Source organism: Scleropages formosus, chromosome 11, assembly GCF_900964775.1.
Source record: "Scleropages formosus chromosome 11, fSclFor1.1, whole genome shotgun sequence".
In the NCBI taxonomy this organism is placed as follows: domain Eukaryota; kingdom Metazoa; phylum Chordata; class Actinopteri; order Osteoglossiformes; family Osteoglossidae; genus Scleropages; species Scleropages formosus.
The window spans coordinates 879,226-904,357 of NC_041816.1; the positions used below are offsets into that span (position 1 = coordinate 879,226).

The 25,132-nt window shown below is 46.8% G+C and overlaps 1 protein-coding gene across 1 annotated transcript in view; it reads left to right on the forward strand.

Annotated features, from left to right (window-relative positions):
- The window catches only part of adamts7 (a disintegrin-like and metallopeptidase (reprolysin type) with thrombospondin type 1 motif, 7), a 60,234-nt gene that overhangs the window by 30,473 nt on the left and 4,629 nt on the right, over positions 1-25,132 (forward strand). The window contains exons 16-23 of the mRNA XM_018752369.2: positions 2,652-2,796; positions 12,178-12,304; positions 12,607-12,820; positions 13,736-15,655; positions 16,258-16,410; positions 16,629-16,802; positions 17,006-17,152; positions 17,818-17,983. Coding sequence (XP_018607885.2) covers positions 2,652-2,796; positions 12,178-12,304; positions 12,607-12,820; positions 13,736-15,655; positions 16,258-16,410; positions 16,629-16,802; positions 17,006-17,152; positions 17,818-17,983 — 3,046 coding nt within the window. The remainder of the gene's footprint in view (positions 1-2,651; positions 2,797-12,177; positions 12,305-12,606; positions 12,821-13,735; positions 15,656-16,257; positions 16,411-16,628; positions 16,803-17,005; positions 17,153-17,817; positions 17,984-25,132) is intronic.

Here is a 25,132-nt window from a genome sequence, read left to right on the forward strand (position 1 = left end):
GAAACGTCAGCGTACGCCACGGCACGTTGCTATGAGTCAAAGAGCACTTAAGTATAGCAGGGTCTTGGCACTCTTTCTTATCTTTGCAGCAGCAGCTTCATACAGCAAGGCATGAAGTATGCATCTAAATAATGACTTAACATGATGCTTATGTTTTTTGGGCGGCCAAAGCGAAAGGGACAAGAGCTAGGACTTTCGGGTCAGGACCTCAGTAACCCTTTCCTAAACCAAGGCATGAGCATGTGAAGAAACAGCCATATCAATGCCCCTATAAATCCCGCCAAGCTTCCTTCTTCTCCAGCCTTTCCCCAGCTGGGCCTCTTTTATCTCCATCCTGGATTCTCCCGATCAGAGCCAGCTGGGCATCATTAAATGTGGATGTTTGTTGTACTCTGGAACGACATCTCAGCAGCGCAAAATACAGAAGCGTAGTCACGCAGGTCACAGAGCTGACAACATGCCATCTCCTCTCTCACTTCATATTTCTTTTTATTTTTGCAGAGTACGCTCGCTTTAATATCAGCTTTTATAGCCTTTAACTGGCAGTTACACACACGTCTTAATCAGATACACATGAACTCGTGTAAAGTAACCGGCTGAATTAGTTGTAATCCTTCTAGCCCAACGCCGTACCAGTAGATCTTTCTCCTCCCTAGCAGTAGTTGGTGAAATTGGCAATTCATGCAAGGTATTGCATTTTGTCTGTTCAGATTTCATGGTTGCTAACAGCTTAGGTTTGTTCGAGACAAATTGGTTTGAGTCAGGGAAAATGTTGGAAAAGCAGCTTTGAGTTTTAAGAAGAAAAAGATAGTGAAGCACATGTATGAATTAATAAATATATACAGTATATATACTGTATGGGGTAGGGGGGCGTGGTGGCGCAGTGGCGCAGTGGGTTGGACCACAGTCCTGCTCTCCGGTGGGTCTGGGGTTCGAGTCCCGCTTGGGGTGTCTTGCGACGGACTGGCGTCCCGTCCTGGGTGTGTCCCCTCCCCCTCCGGCCCTACGTCCTGTGTTGCCGGGTAGGCTCCGGTTCCCTGTGACCCCCTACGGGACAAGCGGTTCTGAAAATGTGTGTGTGTGTGTGTGTGTCTGTGTGTGTGTGTGTGTATATACTGTATGTGGGTGGTCAAATATAACGTTTAACCCATTTCATTATTTTTGTACAGTTCATCCCTGACTTACAAACTTTCAAGTAACAAATTTTTACCAATGCAAACTTTTCTGAGAAATACTTTCTTTTCATAAGAAGAGCTACCGTACCAATTGAAATCGCATGCCAAAGTGTGAACCGTTCCACCAACAGATACTTATTTGTAAGTGATGCCTTTCAGTCGGTCAAAAGAGTGAACAAGCTGTAGATGATCGTACACTTTTTACATCTACAAGTTTTGAGCTCATCAGAGAAGCGCTGCCATCATCCTCAGCCTCCGTGTAATACCTCCAGCTCCAAGGTGGTGCATTTGTTTTCTCTGCTTCAAGGTAAACATACAACTTGCACTGTTTTTTTTAAATGACATATAATCATACTTTCATGTTATGCTTGTATGGATTAATTTTACGTGACGTGTGGAGTGACAACAGAGATCAAGGAGCCCCAGGTGAGACCCAACACCCTGGTCCTCTTCTTTACTGGACCTTCTTGTTTTCACTCTGTCCTAAATACTCATGGCAGGGGCCTCGAATATCCGGGCACGTGCACGAGGCATCGTGCCTCACCAAAGGCAGGGACTGTCTGCCTCCTCACTGTGCAGTCTGCTAAGGTGAAAGAGAGACAGTCCACTGTGATTCCCTGTTCCTGTCCAAAAAACCCAATAGTTTCCTCCCTCCCTAAGGAGCTGTCTGGGTTGCTGACATTTACATTACATTTGTTTACTTTTATTCATTTAGCAGAGCCTTTTCTCAGAAGCTAGGTACAGCTCAGAGTAAACCAAAGTGCATCAACAACAGATAAGGGGCTGCAGATGCAGACATGTCATTTTCAGAGCAGTCTGTCCGGTACCGTGGTTTTAGCCCACGTACATTACACATGTAGCTGCACGAAGAACTGACGACGAGCTCCTCGTCCGCTCCGTTTCGTACTTCGCTTTTTGAGTAACAAACTCTCGCTCCCAATTAAGTTTGTGCGTATGACACCTAAGATTGTCATAATGAAATGTGACCTTTTACTCTGCTCACGACTGCGCCGTGGACACGGAGGACGCGTAAATTGATCAGGGAGCCACTTGCAGATAAATAAATTTGAACAGATAACACTGTTTGCAAAGCCAGATGAAGCACTGATTTATAAAGGTTGATGCTGTGCTCCCCTTTGGATACCGAGTAAACACCTGCTGAAGCCAGTGCATTCAGTGGGTGAAATGTTGCTCGCGGGGACAAGCGTGTGGTAGATGAGCCGCCGAGCGCAGATAGAATTCACGGAAACTTGGGAACACCTGAACCCTAGCGTTCCTCGTCACGGTGATGAAGTCCGCCTGCCGCTCCTGTGCTTGTGGCTGCCGGTTGATACGCACAGGGCAGAAAATGTGTTTCTGCCTCAGTCTCTCAGTTCTAATGTCTCGACCTCTTATTTGTTAGGTGCGCCGCTATTTTTTTGCTTTTCACGGGTTTGTGCATCTGTCCTTTTTTTTTTTTTTCTTGGCTTTGTGCAGCTGCTTTTCCAGGAGACGAACCCAGGGGTGCGCTACGAGTACACCATCAGCCGAGAGAACCTCGTAGAATCTGACAATGACACGGTGCCAGAGTTCCAGTGGCGGTACGGCTCCTGGACAGATTGTAGTGCTACCTGTGGCACAGGTAAGATACCGCTCACCTTCTCAAGTGTTGGTCATAATTGGTGTGAAACAGTGTGCGAACAACCCAGTCCCTCACCATTTTCACTTACCTTCAGTCCCACTTAGTGCATATAAGTTGTGCGTGGACATTCTGCCCAGAGTTAGTGAAACAATCAATATACGTGTTTTAAACATGACAGTGGGGGTGCGGTGGTGCAGCGGGTTTGGCTCTCCGGTGGGTCTGGGGTTTGAGTCCCGCCTGGGGTGCCTTGTGACAGACTGGCATCCCGTCCTGGGTGTGTCCCCTCCCCCTCCGGCCTTGCGCCCTGTGTTGCCGGGTTAGGCTCCGGTTTGCCGCGAGCCCACTTGTGACAAACGGTTTCAGACTGTGTGTGTGTGTGTGTGTGTGTGTGAGAACATGACAAATTTCACAGAAATATTGTTGAGATGAGCAGCATGAGGATGTAGCAGGGAGTATTGCTGCCTCAAAGCACCTGGGTTGTGCAATTTAGATGTAGGTTTAATCCCCGCTCCATCAGTGCGGAGTTTGCATGTTCTCCTCATGTTCATGTATGTTTCCTCCACATGCTCCGGTCCACAGATATGTTTCAGGTGACTCTGAAGTGTGGAGTTGTTTGCGTGCGTGTGCACAGCTACCCTGCAATGGACTGCCATTGGGTTTATCCTGCCCAATGCTTCTTGGATAAGCTCCAGACCACCATGACCCTGCACTGGACAAGTGGCTATGAGGACAAGGATTGAGTATTGTTGAGATTTTTTTTATTTTTTAATCATTAATAAGTTTTAGATGATCCTTTTATCCATCATCTTAATCTTTTCCCTTGCTTAAACAGCTTTTTTTGGTTTTTGGTGGAGACATTCAGGTTCAGCATTTTTCTCAAGGTTCCTTGTGTTGGCACCTTGCTGAGGCTTGAAGCAGCAACCTTCTGGTTTGATGTCTATGTCTTCACATTTGCATTTGCATTTATCCACTTAGCAGATGCTTTTCTCCAAAGCAACTTCCAATGAACTCTATGTAATGTTACCAGCCCACACACCTTATTCACCGTGGTGACTTACACCGATAGATACACTACTTACAAGGAACTACTCATCCATGCATCAGTGAAACACACACTCTCTTTCTGTGTTACTCACACACTTTGGGGAACCTGAATAGCATGTCTTTGGAGTGTGGGAGGAAACCAGAGCACCCAGAGGAAACCCACACAGACATGGGGAGAACATGCAAACTCCCCACAGACTGAGTGGGGATCGAACCCACGTCCTCTCGCACCACCCAGGTGCTGGGAGACAACAGCACTACTCACTGTGCCACCCTTTAACCACCTTCTTACTCTTTTGTGCATTGAGACCAGACAAAGAAGAAAAGTGTGAGCACATTCTTCGGCAGTTTCATTATGTCCAACAGGCAAAGGCTGTTTTTAAGTTGGGCCGTTTGTCAAAATGGAATCTAAATATTCCGTTCAAGTTTTGAACACCATTATGAGCGGCTAAAGTTTCTTTAATATTCAGATGAGCTTTAAGAATATTTACGATTCTTTTGTAATCATTTTGATCACAAGTATGTGCTTATAAAGGAAAGTGCATACATTTATAAAGAGCACTTTTTAATTTAAATTGTGAAATTGTTTTTGCTTGATGTTTATTTTAGATAAGTAAAGACATTTGCGAAGTTGGTGCATATGTTAAGAGTTCCTTGGAATATGTATGATTGAAAGAAGCCTTTCCCTGCTGTAAACGTAGACAAGAAAGTTACTTTTTTTAAACACAAATGTTTAATGGGTAATTTCGCTCCTGTCAAAAGAAATATTGCCTTCTTTTTTGATTTGGATAGTAAAAACAGGGAACTGTGCACATTACAGGGTTTCTATCTCTGTACGAGAAAATGATAAAATTAATCAACATGCAGTCGTGTGACACTTCTATTATTGTTATGATGCATTTAATACTGCTTTTATTTTATAATGGTGTGTGGCTCAAGATGGAGGCCTTGCTGAGGCATTATTTCGAGCACAGGTTCTATCTGGTGTGTTGAAGAGGATTCTGAGAGATGCTCTCTTTGATCCCCCTCAACTCTCCGCTGCAAGACCTTAACCGAGGAAATGCTTGTCCATAATGATTTCTCCGGCCCGTCAGTTTGCATTTACTCTTTCATCTTTTCGCTCGAGTTTTTCTTACGGTGCGTTAGTATGCACGAAGCTTTGCCAAGCTTATGCTATGCTTTCTTTCTACTCTTAGCAATGTTAGCAAAATGATTGCATATGGAAGCTTAAAAACACAGCGATGTGTGAGTGCAGCTCTGAGTGACCTCCTGTGACCTCATGCAATGATCCTCTATAACTCTCAGTGGAAATGATTTGAACAAATTAGGCATTAGAGACACTACAACTTCTCAAATTTAATTTTGCTTGATCCACTAAATTATGCTAAATTGTGTGATTTATACATGGTTTTTAGTTAATCGATGCGCTGTTAGATGTGGCAATGGCTTATGTGGGTAGCGGCAAGGTGCAGAACGCAGAACTAACCAGGAAACTGTTGTTTTCTGCTACAGAAAGCTTCACAATGTTGAAATGAATTAAGTTGATGAAAGTTTTTTCAAAGAGGTGTCAAGTTAAAACGTCAACAGCAAGTAATTGGCGGGCCAGCATTCTGGTCCACATATATTTCAGATAATTAATTAAGATGGCGATTTGAGGAAACCTGCTGATCTCCTCAGAAGACTAAAAGGTAAAATTTGTTGAGGATTTGACAGTAATTTAGGGGGATTTGAAATGAATCACATGAGGTTGCAGTGTGTCTAATGCAGACAGACAATGCATCTTTTGGACAATTGTCCTGTGTAGCAGTGCACCTGGGGATGTGTTAATATGTATGGCTTTGAAGCATGGAGAGGATTGACTCTTGGCAGCCTTGAACAAAAAGGTGTTTTGAAACAGGAAAGCGTAGAAACCTCCCCATTTGAGAATTCATGCCTTGATTTGCCGGCGGCTGAAGCCAGTTGTTTCACCACTTGAATCCACTTAAAAGTGGGGTTTGTCGACACTTGCGGAGCTACGCAGCCTGGGCAGCCTGGCCCCGGGGCCAGATTCCGGCGACTGCGGAGGAAGCGGTGCGGTCCATGACGGACGTGCAGGAGGAGGCAGTAGCACTGAGAGTCGGTGGCCATCGAAGGACCTCTCGTGTTGGCTGCGAGCCAGCGCACGCATGCTGCTGCTCAACTCACGTCCCCTTTCAGCAAGAAAACCTGCTTCTAAAACGGAGACATTGGGCTTGTCATCCACTTTCCGCTGGTTGGCACATACTCGGTGTTCATTACCATCACCTATTTATTCCCATTTTCATGATAACAGGGCTGTATGTAATATAGCTTGATGTTCATTGTGAGTGAGTGAGTGAAAGAAAGATTGCAAAACAAGTTCTAATGTTATCCTGACAATAGCTCACTCGTGGCTCTGACTCCAGCTAGTCATTCCATATAAGGGGCTTACCAAAAATTGTTTAGATTTAAAATAAGGTTTCCTTTACGACTGAAGGGTCCACAAAATGCACTCTAAACTCTGTTGAAAGGGGAAGCTCATACTTTGCGGTGTAGCGCATAGCAGGTAAGCCTACATAAACCTGTAGTGGTTTGAGCTGTCACCTTACAGTCAAAGGATCCAGGTTTGAATCCCATTAATCGAGGTACTTTCCCTTAACGGACACAGTAACAATTACTCTGCTGTCTAAATGAATAAATATTGTAAGAAGCAGGCACCGTGGTGGTTATATTCAGTGGGCGAGGAAGGCCTGGCTTCCAATCCCATGTCCTGTAGGAGTATCCTAGCTCAAGGTGCTGTACTTACCCAGACCCCCTCTATTGAAAGTTACTCTTGTAAAAATGGATAAATAATTGTAAGCAGCTTAGTAAACAACCCCAAGATTTAGAAAAGACACACACAGGTTGTCTGAACCACTTCTTCCGTATGGGGTCGCGGGAAGCCCCTAACCCGGCAACACAGGGCAAAAGGCTGGAGGGGGAGGAGACACACCCAGGAGGGGACACACCCAGGACGGGACGCCAGTCTGCCGCAAGGCACCCCAAGCAGGAATCAAACCCCAGACCCACCGGAGAGCGGGACCCGGTCCAACCCGCTGCACCGCTGCGCCACCGCATCCCCATCTCTTTAGAAAAGAGTGTCAGCTAAATGAATTAATAGTAATGGTGTGCTAGTTGGGAGATCCCAGGTAAATGCACGCAGGTAAGGGTTTGTGCAGTAGCAGGAAGCCGGGCGATGTATGAGCCACTGTGGTGGACAGCGGGGTGGTCAGGAAGGTGGGGTTGATGTCAGGTGACCAGTCCCAACTCTACCAACTCCGGATCCTGCAGAGTGGACTTATGAGAAGCTGTCCTTTGAAGCTTTTAGTGCGCAGATGGAGACTTGCCCCACCGGGAGCGTCAGGCAGCACGTTTGCTTATCTGTATTCGCTGACGGCGCGGTGACGGCAAACGTGACTTAGAGCGCAAAGCAGGCTGGTAGCTGAGGATACAGCTCGCAGGGAGATTAGAAAACAACAGCAGGAGAGGCACCCGAGCTTAGAATTTTCGAAGCGTTTCCGGGGACCGGTTCACCTCCAGAGCACCTTCAGAGCAAATAGCTTGATGGCTTCCTCAAGGACTTCTGTTCCTCATATGGTTTAATTGTATGCTGACAGGTACTTCTGTTGTTATGTTGCGTCTGCTTTGTGTCATTTATAGCGCCACACGTTTCCAGGAGCCGTGCGGCGCGAAAGTGATTTGGTTAAATATTTCTTTAAATTATGAATTTTGTTTTCTCTGAGCTCTTTGGCTTTCACTATATTAGTGGTGGAAGTCTTTTTCAAGTTGCCTTTTATCAAATCAATGAATGATCAAGCCATTTCTACTTTGTATTCATTATGCTAATTATAAATCATGTGTTAATTGCAGCTGCCTTTGATAAGACTTTAATAAGGCAAACAAAACAATGAGAGCATCTGGAACTGCTTCGCTATGCCGCTCATGCCTTCCCCTCCTCACCTTTTGTTTGTTCGGCTCATTTTAGCTGCCTCTCTGCTGCTGTTTGTCATTTCCTGTTTGCAGATCTGCCTGATTGGATGTGATTGTGCTCAGTGTTCGTTTCTTCACACTTATAAAATGATTGAGGCTTGACCGACGAATTAGAATGATCCGGACTCAGCTGGCCGTGGATGGCGGCTGGCTCGGGTCGGGTCTGAAATCCGTGGGCATTGGAGAGCGTTTGGTTGACTGCGTATGATGCATATTCACATCAATGACAAATGACGGCTAACATGTCCTCAACTGAAATGGGTTGATGTCCTGTCCAGGGTTTACCTTACCTCGCACTAGTAGACAAGTGGTTACTGATAATGAATGAGTGTGAATGAGAAACTGATAATGAATGAGGCTGAGTGAGTTATTCTTATCCCAGATGAGGAAAGGGTCTGATCGCGGTTCACCTGATTAGTTTTGACAGATGTCTTTTTATGGATAAAGCGCCGATGTTCTTGATGTAGATTTTCTGAACAGGGAAACATAAGCAGATGTAACTCATAATTAAACCAAATTCTGCCCCAGGTGTTTGTAAACAACATGGTGAGTTCGGGATAGCGTAGTGATTAAAGCGCCTGCTTTTGGGTATGAAGGTTACGGGTTTGACTCCTGCCTGCTGCTGTAAAAACCTTGTGTAAGGTATTGGTCCTAAGTTTCTCTAGTAAAAATTACCCAGCGGTGTAAACAGTAGTATGCATGTGACAGGAAGAAACCATGTTTCACTAACACATGGGTGAGTGACTCATTATAAGTAGTGTATCTAGCATTGTAAGTCACCTTGGATGATCAGGCTACCATACAGCAGCAATACCATTATTACTTGCTTATTAAACTGGCTTAGAAGTCTTATTTAATCTAGAACGCCCGGGGCGAAGGGCAGCCCTTGGAACCCCAGAGGTTTTTTTTTTTTCCTACCTCGATTTTCATTTGGGAGTTTTTGTTCCTCCTGGTAGACATACTTATAGCTCTATAAAAGCATTATATTATGATAGGTGGTAGTGAACTGTCTTTTTTGTTTCTTTGTCTGATGTTTGTTTTTCTTGCCTTATGCCTGTGTTAAAGGCCTAGTGGTTAGAGTTGCTGCCTTTGGGTCCAACTGTCGCAGGTCCACCTCCAGCTGTAGTATTGTTGAGCAAGGTACTTACCCTAAATTACTCCAGTAAAATTACCCAGATAGGTAAATAATTGTAAGTATCATAACACTGTAAGTCGCTTTGGCGAAAAGCATGTGCTAAATGAGTAAATGTAGGTAACTGAACGTTATACCTTGCTTTAGAGAAAAGTATCAGTTGAGGGAATAGATGTAAATGTGAATTTTTCTCAGAAATAATTGCCCTTCAACACCTTCGGGATGACTTTCTATCTCAGCAGATAAAGGGCTTCTGTCTGCCTGTGCTCTAGTGTATGATCAGCATTTTTCTTTTTATGTAAACAATATTGTGAAGATCTTGTATATACAGTTAACATCTTAACATTTACAGTGTGAACATATTTAAACAGGAAATTATGTTCCTTATAGTTTCACTAGTATATACATAAACACATGGGCTGAAGCCACTTTTCCCAAGCGGGGTCGCGGCTGGAGGTGGAGGGGACACACCCAGGACGGGACGCCAGTCCATCACAAGGCACCCCAAGCAGGACTCGAGCCCTAGACCCGGCAGAGAGTGGGGCCAAGCCAAACCCACTGTGCCACCGCACCCCACGCTACTAGTATAGAGTTGAATGAAAATGGTTCATTCACTCCAGTTAGTTTTTGTCGCATTTTACAGGTGTAAGCTGGACAAAGAGGTATCAGTCCAGTTTGCCACTAAATTCTAATTGTATTTTTCTGCTTTTGAAATGGAAGCTTTGAAAGGAAACTTAGATTTATTACTGCAGTTCATCAAAATGTGTTATGGCCATCGTTGCATTTTTTTGCTGCTTTGAAAAATAAGTGAATAACCCCTTTCAGTCTTTGAGTAACATCTTTTTTTTACATGCACCTAACTTATTCTGGAATGTAATTAAGGGGAATTATAGGCTTATGGTGGATAATTTAAGTATAAAAAATGAATCCTGGAATTATTTGGAAACATAAATCAAGCTTGTAGGCCTGTTTTTTAGAGATCATTCATTTAAAATTTTGTTGTTTATTTAAAATGGTGATGAAAGTATTGGCTGGGCAATGAAATAATGTTTTATTGCAGTAATTTTATATTAATTTTTAATTTAATATTTTATTTTGAAAATTAGTTCAGCACAAACAAGTGTTTCGTGGATGGGCTATTGGGCCTCTTCAAGTGTTGTCTGCTAGTAGGTTTTTCCCTGCTCTGTCACCAGACAGCAAGGTAACACTCTTCCACATCCTGCTGGGAAATACCGTTTTTCCATATGGTTATATTTTCTAAAGCAGAGTAAGAGCGCTGAAGCCACATTAGGAGAGACCGTAGCTGATGCTGCTTAAGATTTGTATTCTCATTCAAACGGTTGCAGAACTCTCAAGCTGTCAACTTTAGTAAAAGGAATTTTTCTTAAAGCCACGAGCACTTAGTCTCTCTTAGTTCGAACAGCTGTAATTGGCCGCATTTCGTAAAAGCGAGCCATCTGGTAAGGAAATATTGCAATATTGCCTTCAAATTAGAATCAAGCTTCCGCTGCAAGAGAGACTGCAGCTGTCATTGTCTGGGAAATGTCAGCATTTCAATACCTCCTAAAGCTGCCTGTTTGACTTCTGTGGTTTCCAGAGTGACTTTGACTTCATCCGGGACTCTCGGTGTTCCGCAGCGGTGCGGAGAACGAGCGTCTCTGTTTTCCGAGATCACTTGTAGTAGTGAATTCCTAGGATTTCTCTGTGGGAGGTTGATGAGATGCCTCCCACAGTCAGGACCGGAGCTCCGCTTCTGGCTCAGCGTGAATGTCTGCAAGGGAGCTGGAACCGAGTGGCAGCAGGAGCGGAGTCCTCTCTGCTTCGCGGGCCTCGCTGTGAAAGAAGCCATTGAACGGAACCGGCCGTTTGAAACGTAGCGGCGTGCCGCTGCCTATAGATAAGAAATACGACTTGTCAAAGTGACCCACGGCTTTTGAAGCGAATCATTAAACTAGCACTGTCAAAAAGGAGGCAGTTATTTGTTGGGTTTTTTTTAAGTAGGGAAACTTTACTGCACGACATGGCGATATTTTGTCAGTTTACTGTCAGTGTGCAGCCGTCATGGATGGAAAACTTTTTAACACGTGTCCGTACAGTCTGGCTGGTTTGTTTGTGCTTCTGTGGAATTTGGAGCTTTGGTTGCTGACCTTCTCCATTGCCGCGCTGTCCCTCAAAATAAGAGCAATTATAGTATTGATGACAAGGGCCCTGGGCGGTTTCCCACCATCCGTCCTCCCCTCGGACTGCCTCGCCGTCCAGCCGTCTTCCGTCTTCCCTGCTTGCTGCCGCTGGAGTCACTCATCCGTCTCGGCGTCCTTCCCTGAGGGACACGGGCCGTTTGAATGTTTCTGGGAAAGCGCCCACGCAGGACGGTCGGTTGAGGCGCGAGGCCCCAACACGATGCGGCACTCGAGAGAAGGGCCACCTCAGAGGCTGACTTGAGCGGATCAGACTCTCGGAGAGAAAGGAGGGCATCTCTGGGGGATTATGGTGATCGGAGGCACAAGAAGATCCTCTGCTCGTCCTGCAGGGCTTGCGGTGTCTGCACCTTCGCCTCCCGCAGCTCTGAGCGCTGAAGCTCATAATTTCCTTCTGCATTCCAATTTTGAATTCCATTTCAATCCACATTCCCTCGAGCAAAGCAATTAACTCGTTTCCATTAGAAAGCAGACTTTACCAAGGGAACAATGCGTAATTCCATGTGCACGGTGACATGTTCGGTTTTGTTACCATATGTGTGTCTAGCTACATCAGTTACCCTAAGTAGATAAAAACAGGGGACGTAAGATGAGTTGCTACACCGTGTGTATCGGTCCGCAACCCGGACGGGTACCAACAGAGTGCTGCTGGGAGAAAAGTGCCAGATTGTCTCCTGACAATGAGACAATGTCTCAGGCCTGAGTAACTGGTCGTTTGTCTTGTCAGTATGTGGTGCGACTACAGGTCGGTGTTTGCCAGCCCTAAGGCGTCACTCCTCATAACATAAAAAGTCAGGTAATTAACAGCATTCCAGACCTCCCGAGGTGCTGCGTCTGACCTGATCACCTCTACTCACAGGTGTGTTTCGCTTGTCCAGGTGGCCAGCATACACAAAGCTTACGTGCCCTTTCTCTATTCCTGCATGTGTGTGCGTGCTGTCTGCTAACAGCCACGCTTGTCCCATGGCACGCTCCCTCCAGGTGTCCAGAGGCAGATCGTTCACTGCATGGAAAGGACTTCTGGGATAGTGGAGGAGCACTACTGTGACCCGGCGACCCGCCCCGATGACAAGCGGGCCAGCTGTAACGAAGAGCTCTGCCCGGCGACGTGAGTTAAACCGAGACGGACTGAAAAAGAGGCACAAGTTCACTGTACAATGGTAAAATATGCATGATGTATGTAAGATGCATCAAAGAATTCTGAATTTTTACAGGCAAAGGTTTATTCAGGCTGACGGAAAGCTGGATTACTGCGGTTTGAGCCCGATTTAGCGACAGTTCCTAGGTCCTTTGAAACTGTTCAAAGCCAAATAGAGCCATTTTTTTGTCCTGCTTCTGAAGGGGGCTATTGTGAAGGCTGACTTTTATCGGGGTGTTGGGTCACTAAAGATTCCTGACGTTTTTGCCCAGATGGTGGGTGGGAGAGTGGCAGAAGTGCTCGTCCAGCTGCGGGGAGTCAGGACTGGCCAAGAGAACGGTGCTTTGTATCCAGAGCGTCGGCCTGGAAGAGCAGAGAGCCCTGCATCCCTCCGAGTGCCAGCACATGCCCCGGCCCGACTCGGTCGTTCCCTGCAACAGGCACCTGCTCTGCCCTTCGAACTGGACCGTGGGCAACTGGTCGCAGGTGAGGACATCTGGGGGGGATCCATCTAGTTCCCTTTATTTTTAAGTCTGAGAATTTGTTCCATCCGAACCCCCCCAACCCCCACGGATTAAGCGTCAACAACGTACAGGTTTTTCACGTTGTTAAAATTCCTCCGTTTTCCTCATTAGTTCCAGCCAAACCTACAATGAATGGACTTAATATTTCCCACTTTTCTTTAACGTTTTATGCTGTTTTTTTGACACGTAAATGTGTTTTTTAAGCAGAATGCATTGTTTTTAAGAAAAAAGAAATACTTGGGGCCCTTTCAGGCAAAGTACTGAGTGACATGAAAAACTGATTATAATTCCTTGTATTGCACCTTTTGGGTTCTTAGAAATTCATATTACACACACAGTGGGAAAAGTTTTCATTGAAAAAATCATGACTTGTTTTATCAGCTTTTTCAAGAAATTCAACAGCACTGTCACCTGGGTCATCAGAATGAAAGGAATACGTAAGCAATATTACATCTGTGGAGTAATTGAAAGGCCAAACCTCTTTCTGTCGGGTAAAATCGATACAGCTTGAACAAAACTGATATTTTAACGAGGGTCCTCGTGTCATTAGCTGGGCTTTGGAAAAGAAATATGATTACCCCGAGGGATGCACTTAAGGCAGGTACTGAGACATAATGTGTCCATTTCTACAGGTGAGTCATTAATGACGAGTCTAGATTTTCAGACTGGAAATCAAAATACTGCCTAAGAATACAATTTGATAATGTTTTTAAAAGTACCGCTGTAAAATACTGCACGTTCTTTGTTGTGGCTGTCTTCCGTAAAATGTGCCATTAATGTGATATTTAGCTAAAGTTTATGTTTTGGGGCATTAGAATCACCGTGTGGTGCACGCTGTGCTGCTGGTTTCAACATCATGCCTCCTCTTTTCTCACAGTGCTCGGTGACGTGCGGCTCGGGATTGCAAAGCCGGACCGTGGTCTGTTCAAACAACACGGGGGCTGCTTGCGATCCCCGGATGAGGCCGAAGTCAGACCTCTCCTGCTACATCCAGGACTGCCCGGTGACGGTGGACATCTTCGGCAGCGATTGGTCCGGAAGCGGCTCATCTAGCAGAGAGATCTTCAATGACATCAACTCCGTTCTCGACGATAATCATCTGCCCATTCCGGAGAAAGGAACTGCGAGGATCCATCCTACAAGGCACCGCGGAGACCACAACAATGTTTTTGAGGAAGATTTGTCCCATTCCAATCACATAGATAACACTGCAGACAACTCCATCAGAAACAAGGTGCTGGTGGATGATTTCTACTATGACTATAATTTCATAAGATTTCACGAAGACCTGTCATATGACTTTGATGACAAGGTCGATACAGGAGATAGTCTGGGATTTGACCAGAAAGAAGAGCCTAAACCCGCTTCGTTGGGATCCACAACAGATCTGCCTACAACTACCTCATACACACTTGTGACCTCTTCTAAAAACACGCATAACGGCAGGGCCTTACCTCCAGGTGCTGACAACGATCAGTTGATCACGGCGGATGTTGAAGAACTGGAAAATATCAAAGTTCAAGATCAACTGCCAGCTGGGAACCCTGGCAAAGGCGGTACAGAGAATGAAGATGTATTTTATGAAGAAGACCATTTTCTGCCCGTTTCTGCCACACCAAAACCTCTGGTTTCAATCACAAGATTCTCAAAGAAATGGAAAGTGTCTAATAGTGCTGTCGGCCAGAGTCATGACCTCAATACAGAGCATTCCTTGGGAACTAGCAGCAGGGGGCTGACCGATGCCACAGTAGGGGAGGATTCAGAGGTGAAATTCACTCATCGTGATGCCTCAGTGTTTACACACAACCACGGAACTAGCATCGGAAAAACTGGCAAAGGGAGTGTCACAGGTGGTGGCGAGGAAGTCGATTGGGGAGGCGCCGATCACAAAATGCCTGCTGATCACAGCAACACCGGTGACATTCCAGAAATTATAACTGGAGAAGAATGGGATGATAAACAACTTGTTGACAGGGAGCTTTCTCAGCCCATTCAAGGTGGGCGTGATCCGAAGGACGGGGATGGAGGTGCTCCTGGAATCCGGGAAGAATGGGTTACGGTGGAGGCCCCAGCATCCCCTCCTCCCACTGATAGCGTGTTTCACTTTGAAACATACCAGGGCAACTTCTTTCACAGTAGCCCTCCCCAGTGGAGTCAGGCTCTGCCCAGGACTCCAGCAAATTCAGAGCTCGAATACGGTTCTCAAAGCACAGCCTCCAGTGTTCAAGATTCTCCAGCTAGGATTTTCACTGGTGAGCAGGGATCAAATCAATATTATGCTACAGAGTCTAAAATTGAGAGTGAAGGTACCGATTCCTGGCCCATCGATGAAGGTAACAGAGCGACCTTTCTTCGTTCCCCTCAGGAGCCGGGGTCTGTGCAAACTCCTTCCGATCTTTCTGATCTAGCCACAGGAAATGGGGAAAGCCTGGGCCTCTGCTCTGAGGATAGAACTCAGCTCGTATCTCGTGAAGATCTGGGGGACCTTGCAGTCAACACCGCGACCACCTCAAGCATTTTAAACACTGCGAGCAGCCTTTCTACAACACTTGCACCGGATGTGAGCACCACAGTTGAAAAGACCGCTCCCGAAGGTCCTTGGCCCCATCCTTCGTGGCCAAAGATAAACTTCAGTGAGGTCTATGTTCCTCCCATGTTGAGGCCAGGAGGATCCGACCATCCTCTCCCAGAGCAGTCTGGCAATTCTCCTGGCGGTGCCGGGCCCAACCGACCTGTTCTCTCTTACACAGCACAGCCAGACCCCACGGCCTTCTGGACCACAGGGAACTGGAGCACAGTGAGTTATACATCAAGCATTCCTGACATTCAGCTGGCGCAAAATTGATTTGATTGTAGAACAAGAAATGGTCATTGCTGCATAATTAGCATCAGTGTGCTCTCGCCGTAGCTGCTAAAGTAATATAAAGACGCTGTTTCAGGAATCTGTTATATGAACGTTTTCCAAGTATTTCTCTTGCATGACATTCTTGTGAAGCTTACATAACTGTTCCATTTTGTTCCTCCACAATGTACTGTTAAAAATAATTCAGTCATGGCTTGCAGTGTAACTTCTTTGAGATGAAAATATTACGGTATCCGGTGGAACATCCCATCTTGTCACTTACTCAGTAGTCTGATGTGGGAATTATAAATCAAAATAATGAATGCACTTAACAAATAGTTATGTAATATACATAAACAATGACATGTTGTCCATAAAGTGTGTACAACATTAAAATCTTTAAGTATCAAATACTGTCAAAGAAAAGTGTTCATTTGAAATTTAAGGTGTTGCACAAGTCCTTGTGTGAGTTTGTTGTACAATGTTTCCAGCATTGCTATGGCGACCCAGAGCCCTGACCCTTAACCTCAGATCCCCACTGCTGCCCTTCTGTACAGTGCTCCACCAGCTGTGGCCTCGGCGCCACCTGGAGGTCAGTGCGGTGCAGCACCGGCGCGGACTCGGACTGCGCGGCGTCCAAGCGGCCCGTCCCGGCCCGACGCTGTTACCTGCGGCCCTGCTCCACCTGGAGGGCCGGCGTGTGGAGCAAGGTGAGGAGCGCCGGCGTCTCTGCTGTCCATCAACCTAACTGCGGCACCCGTGTGTTTCCAGCTGGCATCTCCCTCTTCTGTAATTTGTGGTTTTATTGGTCTGACGGAACAAAAAATCATGTCGGCATCCATGGTATAGGGAGAAAAGCACTGCTGACTGTGGTTTTTGTGTATGTGGGTGGAGGGACTTGTTGAAAGTGCCTTTTCTGCAATGACAGTGCTCCCGCAACTGCGGCGGCGGGGTGAAGCACCGCGAGATCCAGTGTTTTGACGTTCGGGACCAGAGGCCCCTGCGGCCCTTTCACTGCCAGGCTGTGGCTCCAGGGCCCCCGACTCGTGCACTCTGCAGCCTACAGGCCTGCATGGACTGGTACGCCTCTTCCTGGGGACAGGTAAGATGCAATATCCCCCCGGCAAGCTTTATTTAGACTCCCAGCAGGTGTCTGCACAAAATGCCCAGTGTCGTGCTCCGCAGACTGCGGAAACCTGTGGGTATCCATATGCCAGTGATCTGAGTCCTGGGAGCTTTGTGCAAATGGCTTCTCTCCAGCTGCGGTGTCTCCTTATCTGTCCCTCCCCACCGGTCCTCTCTCAGTGCTCGGAGGTATGTGGAGGCGGGGAGCAACAGCGCCTGGTCACCTGTGCGGAGCCGGGGAAGTGCGAGGAGTCCCTCCGGCCCAACCGCATCCAGACGTGCAACAGCCAGCCCTGCGCTCAGTGGGTGACGGGCTTCTGGGGCCAGGTGGGTCACTTCGGGGTCGCACGTGTGCAGTATGGATGTAACCCACTGAAATCATCCTCAAGTCACTGAGAAGTGTGTACATCTGTGGGAGAAAATGCTCTATCTCAGACCAGAGCTAGTTTCAACTGCGGTGTGAAAAACATGAGGGAGCAGGACGTAACTGAGAATGGCGAAGAGATCCGAGTTCTTCGAATCTCCTCGAGCGCACTCATCCTTTCAGAGTGAGACTCCGTCTCCGCACAGCTCCTAATTATTGAGTGTTCTTCAGTATGTGGAGAGGGAACGAGGGCAGTGCCGGGCCTGAGACGCGTGAATAAACGTAAACAAACATGAAGCATGAGCGGCTCATCCGGCTGTTGTGTGCGTCAACCTGGGCACAATGGCCAGCGTCTCAACACTGGGAGACCAGTAACTTATTTAGTGGAGGATGGCACCTTGATGCCACCTCATGTACTGTGTTGTACCAACATCTCCAAGGGTCTGTGAGTGTGTGTGGGGGGGGGCGCGTGCTACTATATAGAGCAGTGGCTTGAGGGTGGAGGCCCTGATTAGGCCCGGATGGATGAGTGCATGAGGTGATCACCTTGCCGCCCACGTCGTTTGGTGTGACCGTGTCCATCCAGCTTCGCTATGCGTGACCCGTCCCGTGGCTCGGTCCCTCCCAGTGCTCAGCCTCCTGCGGCGGAGGGGTGCGGCGCCGGCTCGTCAAATGCGTGGACGTCCGGGCGGAGCCCGAGGGGACGCCGGAGGAAGATCCGGCGCAGTGCGACCACACGGCCTGGCCGGAGAACACCGAGAAGTGCAACGTGCAGGAGTGCGGCAGCCCAACCGGTGAGTACCGACGGTCAGACGGAACGTCACGTGGAGTATTCGTAAGACGTGCTCACGCATAACTTCATCTGGTACAGACGCTGTTTTCGTTGGACTTTCTGCAAGGAGTGCAGTGCTTTCTATTTTCCTTTCTCTTCTTTTCTTTAAGATGAAAAAGTCTGTTGTTCAAAGCACTGTTAAGTAGTATAATAATATTTAAGTAGTAATTTTCCAACAATTCAGCCTGAAAGAGAAAACAGTCAGTGCCCATTTATACTCATTTATAGTAAATAGCCACTTACTCTGCATCAAGTTAATGCCTCAGTCCCGAGTCAACATATATTTTTAATTTTGTTGTTAAACTGTTTTCGCTGCACTTTTCTTGAAACGGTAATTTTGCTTCACAAGTCGTACCAAGTGACTGATATTTAATAGGAGAATAACTTAATAGTTGGAGCAGAAGAGCTGTGATGCTACATTATTTTTGCAGACTTTGAAACCAGAGTTTTGCAAAACCAGTCGATGCAGATAAAATTAAAAAGTTGCATAGCAGAAAACCTGTGGAGAGGAATCTAGCTGGGCTGTTTCATGCAGAGAATCCTCTCTCACTGTAGTGCTTCGCATAGACAGCGTAAGTACGGGGGCAGCGGGTGGCGTAGCGCTTGGAGTGCCTCCCTTCGACTCGAAACACCCAGGTTTGAATCTCGCCTCCTGGTGCAGTCTTCGTGATCAAAGTACTCGAACAAAACAAAACTACTGCACCAAGAGGTGAGTGTAGCTGCCCTGATACAGTAAAAATGACCTGGCTGTATAAATAATGTGAGCCATTGAATCATAAGTCTCTTTGCAGTAAAGTGGCAGCTTGAATAAATAACCAACTGCAAATAAAATGCCATAACAGCAGACAAGCCTTCCTCAAAGACTACTGGGAATGATGGCCTGAAGCTGCTGGAGACGGGAGAAGCGGTTTCCGTGTTAGGAGTTACCTGGGTTGGTACCGCAGACTCGTTGCTGTTCGTAAATATCGCCCAACTCTAAATTAGAGCCGTAACAATATAAACGTAACGCGAAGCACGTAGATCCTATGACATGCATTTCCTTAGTTTTTTTTTTTTTTTAAAAATTGTTTTTGTTAATGAGGGGGCACGGTGGCGCAGTGGGTTGGACCACAGTCCTGCTCTCCGGTGGGTCTGGGGTTCGAGTCCCGCTTGGGGTGCCTTGAGACAGACTGGCGTCCCATCCTGGGTGTGCCCCCTCCCCCTCCGGCCTTACGCCCTGTATTGCCGGGTAGGCTCCGGTTCCCCCGCGACCCCATATGGGACAGGCAGTTCTGAAAATGTGTGTGTGTGTGTGTGTGTGTGTGTGTGTGTGTGTGTGTGTGTGTTTTTGTTAATTTCGACGTCCCCGCTTAGCTACAAATATATGGCGTGTGCACTTAGTGCTCTGGCTGGTAGCTAGACGAAAAGGCCAAAGGTCCTGTTTGTACAGCTAACACAACACGACCCTGTGATGTGCTGACATGTGGCCTCTCTGGCTCTACAGCATCCCTGTTGCCGAGCTCCTACCCCCCCCCCCCACCCCCACCATCCACTTGCCCCGCCCACTGCGCACTTTGCCTCATTTAACTCATTCCAGTCACATCCTTCCTGCGCTTTCGCAAACGATCAAGGTCCTCTGCTTCTCCCAGGCAAATAATTACCACCATCACTGCTTTGAAATTTCTCCACTTTGCTATCAGTGGGAAATTCAAAGGAAAATTATCCAGTCTTTGCGCCGAAATTAAAAGCAGGACTTGCATTATGGGCATCTGAGACATGCTGTTTATTTACTGGTGCTTCTCCGAGCTGCTCTTCTCTATAAATGAGTTGAACAAAATATGGATTAATTGCTAAATCAGCAGGTAAATTAGTCCTTTTGTCGGATCGCAGCAGTTGGCACAAGAAAGTTTGTCCTGCCAGTTTGAGGGAGGGAGAGAAACCAGTTGCCTTATTTGTCCTTCATAAAGATACTGTTTTTGAGCTCAACGGCGTTCTTATTGTTTCAGTTACTTGCTGCCAGCAGAGTGTTGCTGTAGCCCAGTTTCTGCTTGACCCTTGACCCCAGAACCCCGTGGGGCCTTACTCTCTGTTTTTCTAATCCAATTAAAATTGGGTTTTTGGTCACTTGTGTCAGTTCTGTAGAGAACAGTGCTGGTTTATTTCGCTACTGTAAGGATATCTGATACGGCGCGCAAGGACCATGTAACTGCTCCTTGGCTGTGCAGTCGATCGCCATTCTTTGTCCATCTCCTCCCTGTATTCAACACCAGTTTCGTCAAACTGTGTGTGTGTGTGTGTGTGTGTGTGTGTGTGCGTGCAATAGCGCTACGATGAACTGGTGTGCCATCCAGGGTCTATCCAGCCTCACGCCATATGCTTTCAGGGTAGGATTTGGACCACCACAACCCTGAACTGAACAACCAGTTGTTGATGATAGATGGGACTATTTCAACATGTTTGTTATTCCTGATGTGTGTATAAAATAATACTCATCTAAATGGGGGGTGCGGTGGCGCAGCCGTTTTCACCAGGTTCTGCCCTCTGGTGGGTCTGGGGTTCAAGTCCTGCTTGGGGTGCCTTGCAGCAGACTGGTCTCCCATCCTGAGTGTATCCCCTCCCTCTCCAGCCTTACACCCTGTGTTGCCAGGTTAGGCTCCAGTTTGCTGCAACCCCACTTGGGACAAGTGGTTTCAGTCAATCTGTGTGCATGGTCTAAATGGGTGAAGAAGGATAATGCTGATGGATGCAAGTTAAGCCTAAATGGCCATTTTCAGTATTTTATATTTAAAATGGAATGCATGCAGTCTGTTATTTAGGAGGAACCACAAGGTGGGAAGAAAAGTCCTGGTGGTCAGTGTGAGTCCTGCCTATGAAACCGTTCTCTGCTGGGTGGATGAAAGGCTCAGTACTGCAGTAAGAGCAGTGAAGGTACCCTGGCAAGAGGGTCTCGTGCCGGTAAGGTCAGACTGTAAACGCTGTCCCAGCTGGTTGCTGCTGAAGCTCTGCCCGCTCGTGCAGTCTGTGATGTGGGTGCGAGTGAAGCGTCAGCCGGTCGGAGGCAAAGGGACCGAGAGCGACCGACAAAAGGCCTGGCGTTGACAGAGAGCGGCGGCCTTCGCCAAGAGGGCAGTCAGTCGTGCTCAGACACCAAAAGGAAGAGGGAATCAGATCAGAAAGTACCATCTGCTTGTGTTAACTGGCATGTCCTGGAGCCTGCCGTTCAATAATGCAAATAGCTCATCCTTTGATAAGTAAGCATTTATGGTAAACACTCCTTTTCAGTACACAGTGTTTGAGGAAAAATACATTTTTTAATTCGCCAAAGATGATGCATTATTCATGCTCATGTAAATATTTAACGTATTTGTGTTTAAAGTCATTTATCCCGCTTTTGATGCTGAAGAGTAGACTGCATTTATAGCCGTGCAGCTGTTGCAACTGCACAGATGAAGCACAAAACAGCATAATGGATCTTAATCCACATAGTCTGCATGTCTAGTTTTAATGGCTTCAAGAACTTCAAGAGTCAAGAGAGGCTTTATTGTCATTTCAACCATATACAGCTGGTACAGTCACAGTGAAACGAAACAACGTTCCTTCAGGACCGTGGCGCTACATAGAACACGGTTACCGACACAGACTGCATGAAGTTCCCGTTCGTATGCCAGATTTGTGCAAATAGTGCTTGACTTTATAATAATTACTAAAACTGGACAATAGTTCCAGTGTCAGTCCTGAGTATTGGGGAGTCTGATGGCTTGAGGGGCTAAAAAACTTCTTTTTAAAGTATAGTTATTTTTCTTTTTAATTGTAAATTACAGCATTAAGAAAAAGGGGGATGTTAAGCTTGACCGCAGCGCTTTTGTGAACTCGGACTGCCTTTATAATGACCCTTATGAGGAGTGCGCAGCTCATAAGAAAGCTTTTAGTTCCAGAGAGAGCAGCCTAGGAGCAAGTAGGGAGCGAAAAGGGGGTGTTTTATGTCAAAGGTAATGTAGTAAGAACAAATTCTTTCTTCCAAGAGTAATTTTACTCTATGGCTCAGCTCCAGCCCCCCCAGCCCTTGTATTTTTTCATCTTTGCCAAGATCCTGGTGCTACAGACATCAGGTCCTTAATATAGTTGACCCAGTTTGCTGAAAGCATGTGGCTGCTTTGTTCCGCGGAAGGCCTCAGAACGGGGCCACACTTTATTTCTAGCATTATATTTTGTTTCTGAGATTTCTGTGGGGCGGAAGCACGGGTTTGACTGGATGCCAGCGTGTGCAAACTTGGCTCAGTTTTAAACCGAATGGTAAAGTATAAAAAGGCTCTGTGTCACCCGAACCTCTCGACACACCCATGAATACATGAATGTCCTCCCTGTAGTATCTCTACATAAATTCTTATTATCTGAAAGCATCATTTTGATCATATAATTTCAAGACTGCCCGCATTTATTTTTTAAAAACAGCTGTTAAATCTACAGAGAAGAAATGTTCTGTTTTTTCCCGAAGTCCCAGATTTGGCAGCGGTGGGCCGCTCGCTATTCCACAGCTCCTCCCGAGAAATCTGACGCAACAAACGGGCAGTTTTCTCGTCTGAATGCTGCGGTGAAATTAATGAATTTCTGAAACGGAGCACCGCAGCGTACTCTATCTCCCTCACCCCGTCTACACAAAAGGTCGGCCCAAAGGACATGCGCCCGCCATGACATTTACGGCTCTTCCGCCAGCATCGCTGTCCATCTCCTCAAACTTAACACCTGTCTTGGTGTCACGCCGGGGCCTGCCATAGGTGTAAACGTGTGGGGGCAATTTGCTTCCTCCTGGTATTTTGATTTATACCATAAATGACATGTTGCTTTAGCCATTACCTCATAGAAAAATGTGCTTATGCCGGTTAACTCTGGGAAAGGATTCAGAATGATCGTTTATCGGGTTGGATGAATGGCTTTGCCTTTGAAATAAAGACACTTCCACATGTTCCGTTTGCAGCAGTTATATATCTGCCCTTTTTCTGCTTGGAGATGCTATGGAGGCTGAGCGGTGCATTTCATGCTGGCTTTGGGCACTCCGGACGTGCCCTAGATGTGTGCTCACCAGCCTGGGGCTTGAGGAGGAGCCCAGAGCCCTTACAGGCTGTCAGCTTCGTCGCCGAGATGCCGGTGATGACGGTGACCCGCTGCGGCAGCAGCGACCTTTCCTCCTCAGGAGCAGCACGTAAAACACTCGCCGTGCGGCTTTGGGAGACGAAAATGTCACCATGTGGGATCCATAGCAAGTTTTTTGTTTGTTTGTTTTTAAAAACGTTTCAAACTGCAGAACTTATTTCCATTAAGAGTGCACTCATCACACCTGCTTGGCTGCTAAGTGTCGACGGTATTTCCGCATTGTTCTACAGCAGAGGACACAGAAGGAAGCTCAGCCACAGTCCATCCAGAGGGCGGTCAAGTTGCTGAGGATGTTCTTTTTATCTAAAGACGAAATTGAATCCGTTTATTTATTCTTCTGCAAAATTCCGTATATTTTAAAGGAAAATGATGGACCTGCCTTGGAGCACTTTACATTTTTCATCCGTCTGAAAAGTGCACGTGTCGGTATCGCACCAGACTGTAGGATGGAGAAACCCGTATGGAAATGAAGCTTCTGCATCTTGTTGTTGGGCCTCTGAGGAAGCGAGTCATTAATCCCACCCGGGAAGTATAAGAGGAGGAACAGCCCGGAACAGCCAGGAGGGTCTGTGCTGATGACGGAGGCACCTTGATCCTGCAGGTAGTGAGGGGACAGGTAGCAGCACATCAGTGTGTGTGTGTGTGTGTGTGTGTGTGTGTGTGTGTGTGTGTGTGTGTGGGTGGTGTCAGCAAGAGGTGGTTCTCCCGTGGCTCGCTCATTTGCACCAAGATAGGCAGCACTGCTGAATCAGAGCCCATAAGGTAAGGTTTACTGAGAGTGTGTTTTAACTACCTGGGCCGTATTAACTCCACCCTGTTCCAGCTGGTCACCCTGGAAAAGGGAAGTTAGGGAAGTGGCTCCTCTCTAGAGAGACTGCCTGGAGGTCAAGTGTTTCCTGTCACTGTTGGGTTGTTATAGTTCACGTAAATATAGGAAGTGGTTGTCCTGACTGGAAAGGAACAGGCTGTGTGTGTGTGTGTGTGTGTGTGTGTGTGTATATATACTGGAGATGGGGGTTGGTTTTGTTGACCCTTGAGTGAAAATGTTTAAATAACCCCCCCCCCAGAGTAAACCTCAGAAACAGACATTGTGAAATAAAATTTGAAATTTTTTTTTTTTTTTTTTTTAAAAAAAAAAAAAGCAGAAATTTTGTCATTAGCTTACATTTCTTATATAAGTTCTGTTCTGGTGGTGGGTAGAAATAATTCACTGAAGAGGGAGTCAGTGTAAAATCCCTACTGTGATCGCAAGACCTAAGCTCTGAAGGCTCTCTAGGTCCTGCAAGCATTCACTTGTGTGTGTGTGTGTGTGTGTGTGTGTGTTCTACTGTCCTTATTTCCTGGATTCTTTACAAGTTGATATCTGCCTTTAGCTTCAGAACACGACGTACTAATTCATGCCATCAGTTAGTTAGTTGGGAAGCAAGGGCTGTGAAGAAGGTACCTGTAGCGAAATGTGCAACAAAAAGGGTGTCGGGTAGCGAGTTGTGTCCTTCGAGTGGTTTTCTAGCAGCAACCGTAAGGTGATCACACATATACACTCACACACGCATTTGCCAGCATCATTGAGTATCAACTGGATGAAGGACTTTGATTCCTTTTTAAAACGCGCTGTCCAAACACGGGTTCGCGTCGTGCCTCGTAGTTGCTCCGCCTTTCGAACTAGACCCAGTGTGAGGATCATTGTTATGCTGTAGACCACCGGTGTCGAGTGGGCCGGGGCAGGCTCTTCTTTGATGCGCGGCCCCCTTCTCGCCTCGCTCCTCCGATCCTGCCGTAATTCATCGGTGCGGTCCGCTCCGCCGTTTCCATCCTCGCTATTTTACGGACCTGCTGTTGCCATGAAACGGCTCTCGCTACGGCTTTGCCGAGACCTCTGTCCTCGGAAGGCGCGACCGATGGGCGCACAAACGCAACCATCGCGACCACATTGTAAACGCGAGCGGTGCTGCGCGCATGTGAGCTCATGCCCTGGAGTCTC